A 13,222-nucleotide genomic window follows, 5' to 3' on the forward strand; every position below is an offset into this window, starting at 1 on the left:
AACACACATCAATGGTTCAGGTGAGTAGTCTATTCTGATGATTTATCTGCTTATTTTTGAGACGACTGTAGGTTAAGGTATTCGCTGGTTTTAATCGCGATTAAGAGACGCGAAATCCTTTGCGCGAAGGAAGATTTATCATTGTGCGTTGCTTTAGGAATAAATTCACGAATATCGCGTCCGAGATGTCGCCACTGTGTCGGACGCGAGATGGGCGATACCACTGCGCTCACGTGGCTTCAACCCCACTGATTTCATATCATTGCAATTTGCTTATGTAGCTATATTCATTGTGTTTTGCCTTTGACATTTGTTTTTTTGTATGATTATTTTTATTATTACATCGTATAATATCTTTTCATTGCCATCTATATATTTATTTGTAAAATAAAAATGTTATGTTGATTTTATTTAATGTTAGTTATTATTTGTTATTGATTTTTAATCAAGTGTTTTAGTTTCCATTTCATAAATTGGAAAAATCTGTTTTAAATATCGATGTAAGTTTCTTCGATCAATTTGCTTGCGTTTAAATGTTTTAATTCAAATTGTTTTCGATATTATTAAATCGAATAAATTAGATTGATTCAGTTAATATATTTTATATTAAGATAATTTTATTAAATATATATAATACGATATATTAAGAACTTATTTTTAATATAATTAATTAACAAGTTTATTCCTATTTTACATTAATATTATCTAATATTTATGGTTTTTTAGGATATAATCATTTTTAATTATATTTTGTAATTTATTAGTTTTTGAACATATTACAATATTGAAAAATTACATAGTAATACTTAGAAATCTATATATTATCAGTCAACATTTTGAAATTTCAACTTTTCATTAACTTTATCAATCCAATTATTCAAATAATTGATCAATATGCCTATTCTTTATTTTTATTATAATATCAAATATCTAAATATCATCAATTGCAATATCATTTCATGGTATTGTTAACAAACAGTATAATTATTAGCAAATAACAATCCTGGAGGATTAATAAATAAATACTTAAATATATAATTTACATTAAACGGCAATTCTCTAAAGGAATATTTCAGTTGAAACTGTTTAACCGAGTTTATATTCCATTCTAGTGATAATAGTTGCGTTATATCGACGCAGTCTATGAAATCGACTAATAACAATTGCGATTTTATGGTATGCGTTTGCGCACGCAATACCGATACAATGATATCGTTATTTAAAACAAAGAATGGAAGAATCGTTATCGCTACAATTAACATGAATATCAACGATATCGTGTTGATCGTGCACATGTCGATCGTAAATATCGTTACATACAACGAGCTGTTCAAAATTGATCGAAAAATTGCGTGTCGTGGCCCTATCTGGCCCAACTATTAATCCTGCGACGGTTTCCGGAAATTCTTGGGGGTTAAGGGAGCAGTGTAAATCCTTAGCTGGCTCGTTGTGGTCCTTTATGTAAATGGATAATGGGTCTTCCCGGTACTTGGCCAGGTTCCTAGACGACTAGTACTACCACCAACGTGCATTGCAACGCCGAAGGGCAGTTCATTAACTGCCGGACTCTGGTTCGATGAGAGTTACGGGGAACCGAATGGCTTTGAAGTGGTAGACGCCTCGAGGGCGTCCACTGCTGAACAATGAGAATTATCTTTCTCCCTCTCTTCCCCGCCTTCCTATTTCCTTCTTTATCTTCGAAACCTTTGCATCTCCATATTCATCCCTCTCTGTGTGCGTGCATGTGCATGCCTGTATGTGCAAGCGTTTGTGCGAGCAGACTGACGCCTATAATTGAGCCGCTTCAGGCTAGGAAACAATCATCGTGGGAATCGGCATGTATGAAAGCAATCTTAATGAATTGACGGATGAGAAGTATCGAAGTGTGTCCTCTCGTGACCACTGCCAATTATTGTGGTCAGTGAGCCAAATAGAATAGGTCGTATATCGTCGAGGCAACGATTATAATTACTGGCAGAACGTTAGTTTGAGTTGGTACAATTATATACGAGATTTATTCAATCAAGAGGATTAATTGAATATTTTTTTTTTAGGTTAGAGTAGTTAGAGAAATTTATTTAGAAAGTTTCTCTTTTGTAACAGTAATTTATAACATTTTTTTTTCAGTTAATAATATTAAAAAATTGTTGATAGAATGATAAAGTATAGATAATCTTTATTGAAGTTTTGCAATTTTATGTTAAATAGGCAAATCAATTGATTTATAATTTGTAGAATTTTTTTTATAAAATATCTCTTATTTTATGATTAAATTTACTCCAATGTAAAAGAAAGTAAGCATTATTATTATTTTTGTAAAATTATACTTAAAATTTTATATTTTTTAATTTTTTACAGAAACATATTTCAATGAATAGAAATTTGATGAAGTCTTTTATAAAAAATAATTATTTGTTTTATTATTTAATTTTCCTGAATAAGAATCATTGCATTAATATTAATAATTTTGAAAATAACAATTTATTCGTTACAGAATACAATATAATAAAAAAAAATTAGGGTAGCATAATAAATTGTGTTCAGATTTACCATAAAAATCAATATTTCATTTATGTTATAAATATACAAAAATGATTAAATCAAGAAATATAAATATCTATATATACTTTGTTTCTGATAATCTGTTTGATCTATATCTTATTTATAATAAAATCAAGTTTTAATTCCAACCACTATTAACGCTACAATCGTTTTCTATACTGAACCGGTAAAATCGCATGTGACATAAAAATGGTAAAGAAGTTCCCAAATTTTTAAGACATGTACCTCATTTCCTACTATGTATATTTTTTTAAAAATATTTTATATAATATAACATAATATAATTGGAATAAGACAAACATAACTTTATGAAATAATATATATAATATATGATATAATATAATCTAAAAAAAAGTAAATAAACAAAAATTGAATATAAACCACAAATAGTTTGTTAAAATTGAATTTTGTATTTGCATTTTCTTTTTTCTATATTTTATTATACGTATATATATATTTTCAAGCATCATACATTTACATTTGAAGTTTAAATTTTTCAAAATTTTATTTTTGAAATATATCACATTATGTTTCGATTTAATCAGATTATTTTCATTTTTTGGTATTACACGTATATGGTAGTTGATTCGCTGCTAATTGTTACATAGGTACTAAAGCTTCAAGGAAAGGTGGCAATTCTATGCGTGACTCTTACTACTTGCAGTGGTTCTGTATCAGATTATGGCAACTTACTTAATGATTCTTTATCAAAATAATTGTTGATAACGTAATAATCTCTTGCCTTGCATAAATAGACCTGTTTATACGTTGAATTAGACACGATGATTTTATTTAATTTTATGTTTTTGATGGTTAATTAACAGCTATTTAATTACTTATTAGTATATTTTATATCTATTAAGTAACAATTTTATAAATATCGTTTTATAAATCATTTGTTTTATTAATTTTATCTCAAATATTTTATGTATTATTTGAATTATAATTATCTCCAAATATTGTTTATATTTTTTAAATAAATATTGTTTATATCCCTCAATTAAAAAAATAAAAATTAGAAATATATAATATTGTTTATATCCCTCAATTAAAAAAATAAAAATTAGAAATATTATTTTATACGTTTTATATGTAACAAATGCTTCGTTATTAATAGCTTTTGCGTTTGTTGAGGATATCGATTCTCTAGTTTGATAGCAGTATCCTCTTTTATAAATCACGAATAGCCAATATATTGGACGTGTCACACGTGACCATAGAAGAGAGAATATCTCAATAGATGTTGTACATCTTTTGCGTCTATATCTTCTACTACATTTAGATAAAGCTGTTTGCTTGCTATTGCACTCTTTACACCATATTTCGATTTGCAAATTAAATATCCATATCAACTTTCAAAATCCAAATTCTTAAATCGCCCCATACTTTTTCTCATTTCCAATATATTTCGAATTCTAAGACTGCGATAATTCATCGTAACAAAATCCTTATATCCGAGATGTAACATTTTTCTTTATATAAAAAACATCCTTTCCCAAAAAAAGCAAATAGAAATTCAGAGTTCGCGATCAACGATTTATCGACATGGATCGGTCGCCTCGCGTATATAGAATACTTTCGAATTCGTTGGACGAATCCCGGATCAAATTCGATGCGTGAAATCCATCCGTCTCACAGATGGTATCTCTCGTCAACCGGGGGGGTATTTGAAATGATTCATTCGATCAGATACCGAGGAGCAGAGCGCGCGGACACGATGAGCGCGAGATAGATAGATTTCTCTTGTTCACCTGGTAACTTGTTTGATTTCAATCATTTTCGAGTGTTTTCAATACATTTTCGAAGTGTTTTCAACGGGAAACCGGCAGCGCGGCCGTGGTATATTGTTTTATCGTTTCCGACCGTTTTCAATGGGGTCGACGTGCCGGATATACAAATCGAAAACGTCGAATTACATCCAGCCCCGTTGGTCCCATGCTACATATATATACACCGACGTCGTCTGATGCGTCTAACGCACCATCACTGAATCATTTTCTCGGCGTTCGCGCGCACCTCTGTCACGTTTTCATTCGATTATTTTTACCGTGAGATGTTCACCGTTCGTTCGATCCTCGATATACAATGTTTTTAATCAAATGAAAACCGTAGATTTCGCATGAATCTACATTCAATATCTTTCATTCTCTCACTCGTTTAACGAAATAACGTTCGATTTCATACGATTTGTTTGGATTTCATGCTTCTCGTTTCACTAAGGAACATGCGCAAAGTGTTCGATTGATATACGTAAAATTTCGTTTCTTTCGAATTTTTGATAAATTGTTGTTCGGTAAATTTTCATCTATCGTTTGTTTATGCGTTGTATATGTTGTAAAGGAATCGAATTTCATATCAATTTTCATGTTTGTATATATTTAAATGTGGATGAACATTATTTGGAGAGTAATTCTTCTCGAAGAATGTATATGTTTGATAATTCGTGTTACAATAGCAGAATCTTTTCTGTGTATAAATACCTTTCTTAAATTGGCAACATTTCACTTACTTCTATATGCATTAGGTACTTGTTAATTATGTTTGTTTTTCGTTAGCCAAGTCCCACCAGCTATTTATTTTTGCATAACTGGTAGGAAATGTATTTTTTCAACTATTTAGTCGTCAAATTATGATATGCATATGTAAACACCTTGCATACGCTTTGCCAGAAGGTTGGTACATATTTTTATCTTGGACATTTCGTATAGTCAAGGGAATTATTTGTACTTGGTACTCTCTCTGGTGTTTTACAGAGTTGTTTGGTTTTTGAATTGATTTAAAAATAATTTAAAAATATACAAATTTTTGATATGTTAGAATAAAAAAATTAATTCTAGGATTATATATTTTATATTTTCCTAATGTAATATTTAAGAAAAAGTCTGCACATTTCATACGATAAAAAAGAAATTAAAATAACAATTATGGACAGATCATAGAAAATTAAATATTTTCCATAATATTTTGATAATTGTTACATGATAAAAAAAAGAATAGTAGAGATAAAAGGAAAGTAAAAAGAAATGTTCCTTTCTAAGCTCCATGTAATAAAGCCAAATACTTTAGCCACTCGTCTCAAGACCACTATAATTGCGAATCACGTCTACTTTTTATTTTATCCATATTCGCCATTGTTTCTTTCTCTCGTTCTCTTTTTCAATTTCTATTTTTAAGTACTTGATAAATTATATTCTAAAAAATTTCATACAATTAAATTATTTGATTTAGTTAATACAATAAATATTAAATTATATACTACCAGAGGAAAACTTTCTCATTGTTGATCATCGTTTTCTATAAAGTATCTTTCTCACATCTTCTATCTTTATTTTTTGATGATGACTTACGACGAGTATCGAAGCAAGATGCAGTTGAACAACTGTTTCTTCCGCATTCTTTCGCAGAATACTAGTCCACTTAGTTTCCGCGCACGACAAAGCTCGCTAATTACTCGGCCAGGAAGCACGCACCGGGTCTCTTGACACGATTTACACTTCCAGATAGCAAAAAGGTCGGAGACCAGGGAACAGAGATTCGTACGGCTGCATATTTTCACGACGACAGTCGCCCTTCCTTTTTTTCCCCCTCCGTTTCTTCCTATTCTCAGTGTCGTCGGTCTGTTTGTGGCAGATCTGAGAATCGCAGCTTGTTTAATTATCTCGGTAGTTATGCAAAGCAAATACGTGCACTAGGGGGAAAATTGAAGACCTGCTAATTATCGCGTAAAGATGTAAAAAAAAAAAAAAGAGAGAGAGAAAGAGAGAAAGAGAAAGAAAAGGGGGAACAGGAAGTGAAGATAAGAAGAAGAAGCGGAGGAAGAAGTGGTGGGAGGAGGAACTAGGGTAAAAGGAACATGAACGGATGGGGGAGGGGAAAGAAGGGCAGTCGTTTAATTGCAGCGGTTCACCACTCGACAAAAGTGGCTTTCGTGCTTTCCGGACTACGACAGTTATGCCTGACCTCTAGCTATGAAAAGAAATTCCTCTTTGAGATTCCATCGAGGCCGGCTAACTATTTTTCCTTTTCTCTCTCTCTCTCTCTCTCTTTCTCTCTCTTTCTCACGATTCTTTTTGTACATCCGGAATTGAGCGTTTGCAATTAGCCTGGAAGCCTAGTGGTAGTTTTCAGCTACGAATTGAAATATCCCCATTTATAAAATTCGTTTATAATCGGTAGTTATACGGATGGTTCACGTACGATGAAAATATATGAAATTTTCCAAGTATATCGAATTTTCTTTGCATGTAATTCTTCAATTTTGAATTTGAAATTAATTGGTCAATCGAGAAGATGAATTTTTTCTTATATTTAATATATTATAATCAATATAATTAATCGATCATATTCATATCCTAAAATATTTAATCTTTTCAATTTTTTATTGAAATTTTTTGAATATATTGAGTTCGAATTAAGTATATACATATATTCAATATATTACAATTAATATAATTAATCGATCATATTTATATCCTAAAAAATTTAATCTTTTCAATTTTTTATTGAAATTTTTTGAATATATTGAATTCGAATTAAGTATATACAAGTACAAAAAGTGAAGTATTTTAGAATAGTTTAAAATTCATATTTTGTAAAATCATTATATATATTGTTACACTTTATATTATATTATAAATCTATTAATTTATTATATCTTATATTGAATATCTTATTCTTTCACCGAGATAATCGATGAACGATAGATTGTACCACGAAAACGTTTCACAACTTTTTAAATAGATGTCTCGTCGCCTTCTCACCGCAAAATCCCCCGTCAGATTATCTTGAGCAGCCCGAGGTATTTTTCGCAAGTTCGATAATACGCACGTTTGCTTATCTCCACCGCGAAAAGTGGTGTGGAATGGGGAGGAGGGGTGAAGATGGGCGCAATTCGTTTATTATCGCAAACCGCATCTCTTTCCAATACCTACCCCTTTCACCGGCTGTATCCGAATAGAGAGAGACCTATAGAGGTGGTTTCAACCGTTTCAGCCGAAGGAAAGAGCGAGAAGGGGCGAGAGAGAAAGAGAGAGACGAGGAAGAGTTGGAAGTTTCAAAGAATTTCCAATTCTCAGCTTTTCAGTATCGCCACCGCCTTCGACGCTTCGTTTGTGCGGCAGAGAGGCAGAAGGATGAGGATAGAAGGGTGATAAAACAGGAAAAGACGAAGGGTAGAGGGATTGGGGATGATGGTGGTCGAAGGGAGAGCCGTAATGAATGGTATTCAGTTTATTCTGGACTAAGTTACGTTGTACGGTACAGGCATCCAGGCACTGAGCTAGAAGTAAAATGGGACTGTGGCAAAATTGAAAGCCGGAATTTACCCTTTATTCCTGCCTCTCCCGATCTTCGTACCCGTTTCCTCCTTTTCCAGCCTATGGTCGTTCTTTAACTTTTCCCCTTCTATCTTTTTCTTCCCTCCTTCGCGTCTTCTTCTTTCTCCTGCGCTTACAGCCTGTCTCGTCTCTGCTTGCGAGCGCATCCTAACGAGAAAATCGAAAACGAGGAGCAAAAACTCGACGCGTTTTCCATTCACCACCTTTGAGAACAGTTTTCAAAGGGTAACTTTCCATAAATATGTTCCAAGAAATTAAGGAAATCATTTCTTCCTTTGTGCTATCCTCATCTATATGTCGTGATAGGCATGATAAAACTTGATTCGATTGCAAATTTCACTTCTAGTTCTGTCTGTATATAATATATACGATATGTGAAGGATAAAATATGTATAGAATAGGTTGGATTTTGATTTTTGGAAAAGTACGTATTTTCAGGAGAAAATATAGATCATTAACTCATTTATATTCTCTGCGTTGTAAGCATTAACAATCTTTATATTTTGGCAATTGGTTGAGATATTAGGATAAAAAATAACTTCAATGGCGTAGTTTTTTCTATTTTCTGAAATAGAATATATTTTAAAATATCTATTATTACTCAAATATTTGAAATTTTTAACATTTAATTACCAATCCTCTGTAATATATGATCAAATATAATCAAAATGCACATATGTATATTTTTTAACGATAGAAATGGAAACATGACGTTTTATCGTCGTATATCAAAACTTTAGTTTCGATAATGCGTGATATCGCACTTGGTGTCATTGGTTGCATTTCCTGTATCGTTGTTACACACTGGAATTGTGATTACAGAAAGGATAGAGTTTCGCACGAAAACATAGGGGAGGGTATAGCGAATTGTGCTTTCAAGCTTTCGTCGTGCATCGTATACACATTCAGTGCCGGCAAAGCCTGCACTGTGGTTCGTGTGCGACCTAACGAAAGCCCAAGTACACAATTTGATAATGGGTTAGCTGTGTAACGTGCACACATTTGCCAACCGTGGTACACGCGGTATCCAGGACACACTGAATCAGTAATAACAATGTGTTTGCATAATCAATCATGCCCTTTCTCCCATTTCTTCCTCTCTTTGTCTTGTTACCATGCCATGTTTTTCAGATGCGAAAAATTGAGTAAGATGGATAATATTATCATTCGAGTCTCGAAAAATATATGCTTACTTTACCTTGTTTACCTTGCTAATAGTTGCTAATATTTTGAATATATATATTTTTTGAAAAATTATTTATCTTATGTACGTAATTATTCATTGAAAAAAAAGTTTTATCTATATTCTATTATTACATTACTCCTATTTTAACATACATTATGTTTCTTTTATTTCTTCAATTTTTCTTCTATTTTCTTCTTTTCAAATATCTATTTGCAATTTTAATAACGAATCAAAATTGAACAACAAAAGCTATTCGATGATAAGATAATTATTAAACAAATGTTAATCATAATAGCCGTAATGGAATCCAATATATTCATGAGAAGTAATAAAATTTCCATACATAATATTCCCATCTTCATAAATATTAATTATTCGATACTCTTTTTTTTAAACCTCATGATGCGATGCGTGTACATTGTCAACGATGAGCCACATTCGTCACAGGCTAATAGTATGCAAACGAACATTCCGCGAAACGTAGTATGTAAATAAATATACCATAGTCTAAATATGGAGACATCTGTCTTTCTTTCTTTCTTTCTTTCTTTTTTTTTTCCGCATCGCGTCAGAATAAGTTAATACGTCCGCGTATAAACGCAGATGAAAACGCCTCTCGAGGTTCAGGTAGCGCGGCAGAAATTTTTCTCGCGCGCTTTTACAGTACGGTGCACAGTTATACGGGAGGTTAGTTTCGGCTTGTAAAAATCTTGGCTGCAGCGGACGCAATCGGGTTCCCCATTTTTCCCTTAGGATCGCGTACAAGTAGACGGAACCACAACTGCACCAAGGTAATACCGCCATTTCTGCGGACACTTTACGCATACACCGATTCACATTCATCCGTGATTTCGTTTTTTTCCTTTTTCCTTTCAGTTAGCGTTTATGTCCGTCGTTATATCCAATTATAATCACGATTATTCGTTTAAGTGTTATTCCCAAGATGTTGATAATTGATAAATTTTTAAAATTTATCTCCTTATTTTCCAAAAAAAAAAAAAAAAAAAGTATTATTCATTCTTGTTCAAAATACTTATAATTAAATTTGATAAAATTATATATGAGAGAAAAGTCGTACGGGTTGTTTTCCATTTTTATTCTATTTGTATGCCGAGGTGTGTTTTTTTTTATAATTTTACTATTTAATTTTTAACGAAGCGTGAAACCGGAGAGAAGTCGAGTAAATAAATAAGTTGTTTTAATTAAATTATACATTTAATTAATGGAAGAATTTTTTATTCGAATGATTATTCGATGATTTTTCTATATTTAAAGTGTCTTCTATAGTTTTTAATAAGTCAAGAGCTGTTAAATTAAAATCTATTATTTCATTATAAAAGTGACCAAAAGATCAATACAATGTTTATATTTAATAATATTCTTAATAAAACTATTTAATTATCAATTAGATATCGATAATGAATTATATCTAATACAAAAAAAAAAACAATTGATAAATAAAGGAAAATAATTCTCAAAATCACGGATTTAATCAAATAATTTAATCTTCTAATCATCACACGAGATAATACGTTCATATAGATAAACTATTTAAATCTTGTTCGTAAATAGAATCATTAGGATTGGTACAAGAGTTATACAGAACACTTTGCGTATCGAAGATAGCATCGGACATAGAGATTATATTGCCAAAGGTGCGAACTATGAATTTTGTTCATTAAATACTTGGCCTGTTCTGGTACTGTGGCTTATATATGATCGTGATTTTAATGTACCCAGGGAAGTCGTACGATCCATTATCACTCTAGCCGCTGTTTCCAAGCAAAATTTCACTGGATCCCCTAGGGAATTCTGCCGCGTACATTTTGGTGGCTGCCTCACAATACCTACAATCTGTTTTCTTCCGTTTACCACTGTAATTGCGCTATTATTATGAATGCTGCGGTCCATCCTCCTACTACTCCTGTTTCTCAGGCACTTGCTACACGATTGCGAATTCTTTCCAGAAAATCATGTATCTGTTGGTAAATTTCCTTCTTGCAGAGTGGAGTAATTTTGTTGTTAATATCGATGTATGTATATATATATATTGGGGTTATAAATGTAGAACATTATTTTGCAGATAAGGAAACGAGCTAATTCGAAGGGAAAATAGCTGTTTAATTTGTGTTAATCTCTAAATTTGATCGGTTTTATGTCTATGCATATCGTTAATTGTTGTAAAAATTACATTAACAAAGATTAGGAATGTTTAAATTTTTATTAAAAAAATGATTATTTATTTATGAAATAAATTGAAAGATATTAATGTAAGGTATTATTTATTTATTTATAAAATTATATTTTTAAGTATTTTAAAACTGGTTTAAATTGATCATATTAATATGACACGTTAAAGATTTATTTATATTTAATTTTTTAAATAGTGTCATTCTTTTTTTTCTCTCTTTATGTGTTTACATGAGATGATTATATAAGTTGGTTTTTATTTTATTCACGATTATAAAAATAGAATCTTTAGAGACAAGATATTAAATAAAATCCTATCATGGAAATAATAATTGTTTATATTATATAATAGAATTTAATTAAACTTTGCAACTCTAAGGAATATATGTACATTTTGCTTTATTTTTATTCATCTTTGAAATGAAATATCAGCTTTTCAAATTTTTTTATTATATTTATATTTTTTATTATATTATATTTTTATTATATTTAAATTAAGAATTTTAATTATTCGATTCAACAAATGATTATGATCTTGAAATGATTTTGTACTAGGAAATTAGTATTAAGTAACGACTCATCTTCCATCAGAAAGTGTTTTGATTTCTTTCACTTTTTCAAAGAAAATAAAATCTTTTTTAACAGAAATATTGAAACACAATATTTTAGTTCAAAATTATTTTTAATGAAAATCATATTGAATTTTTCTTAAAATCGATCTATAAAAAAATCAAGGTGATCTTAACTTTTTATCGAAATTAAACTTTTTTCAAATTCCTAATGATGTTGATTAACTTTTATTGGAAATATTTTTTTATTAGACTATCAGAAGTGCATAAAAATCATTAAATTTTAAACTAATCTTCTAAATCAGATTGCATTTAAGAAAAATTTCTTAGAAAAAGATATCTACTATGATTGAATCATTCATACAGATAGTATATTTGAATCGGTCAAAGCTTCTCAGATATACGTATTCGAATCTTGTATTATGTACACAATATTATCAAAACAAAAAGTAAATGGACGTAAATGTGTCGATAAGATAAAGATTAAAAAAAAAAATTATCAAATATACGTAACATTTAATTTAATGTTGCGAGATATAATTTTTATTATCAATATGAATCACTATATTATTTTAAGTATTCGATGTAATACTTGGATTATCTTCAAGAATTATTGCCTTTTGATTTTCATACTTATTTAGATTCATAATTTTCTTTTGAAAGAAAGAAAAATTCATTTAATTTTAAGAGTTTTAAATATCGCGATACGTCAAAACGATCTAGTAACATTTTTTAATAATTTATCAAAGTATGATATTTTATTTTTCTTGTTACTACCGGCAACAAGAAACCGAGGACGTGGTAATTAGAACGATAAAACAAGCAACCCGATTCTGTTTCAGACAGACCCAATATACCCTGTTGCCAAAGACTTCGTTCCTTATCGAGACATCGAAAACTTGTTTACCCCATGTTTTGCAGTGAAATAGCTGTGGCATGATTTTTTTTCTCGGCAAACTTTGGCGAACAAAGTTTCAAACTTATAATCGTAGCCATATTTCGCTCGACGTTTTAGTTTCGTATGATATAAACGATGCACTTACTTCCTTTTCTTCTTATAACTGCTATTTCAAACTATGTTCTCACTTCTGTTTCTCCATGTCAATAATCTCGTATTTCGAGGAATCTATGCACTATAAATACAAATATATATCAAGAAAAAATAACATCGATTCAAAATTTCAGATTCGATTTCTTTCACATACCTAACCTTTAATTCGTCCGTTTGACAAATTATATAAATAAAAGTTTATCGTCTACGAATTGAATTTTCCACATTTAATCGTTTCACCTTTATGACTTTCTTTCTTTTTCTTGATCATCGCACAAAAAAAAAAAAAAAAAGACAGATTTATTAAAACGACAAACTCTTTGATTTT

At 30.5% G+C, this 13,222-nt stretch overlaps 1 protein-coding gene across 1 annotated transcript in view; it reads left to right on the forward strand.

Moving 5' to 3' along the window:
• Window positions 1-6: 6 nt before the first annotated feature.
• Window positions 7-13,222, forward strand: part of LOC102673967 (beta-1,4-glucuronyltransferase 1) — a 26,163-nt gene continuing 12,947 nt past the window's right edge. Inside the window, exon 1 of the mRNA XM_006624793.2 lies at window positions 7-22. Within this exon, the coding sequence (XP_006624856.1) occupies window positions 12-22 (11 nt within the window). The 5' untranslated portion in view covers window positions 7-11. The remainder of the gene's footprint in view (window positions 23-13,222) is intronic.

The sequence above is a fragment of the Apis dorsata genome, unplaced genomic scaffold (genome assembly GCF_000469605.1).
Source record: "Apis dorsata unplaced genomic scaffold, Apis dorsata 1.3 scaffold_1124, whole genome shotgun sequence".
Taxonomy (NCBI): domain Eukaryota; kingdom Metazoa; phylum Arthropoda; class Insecta; order Hymenoptera; family Apidae; genus Apis; species Apis dorsata.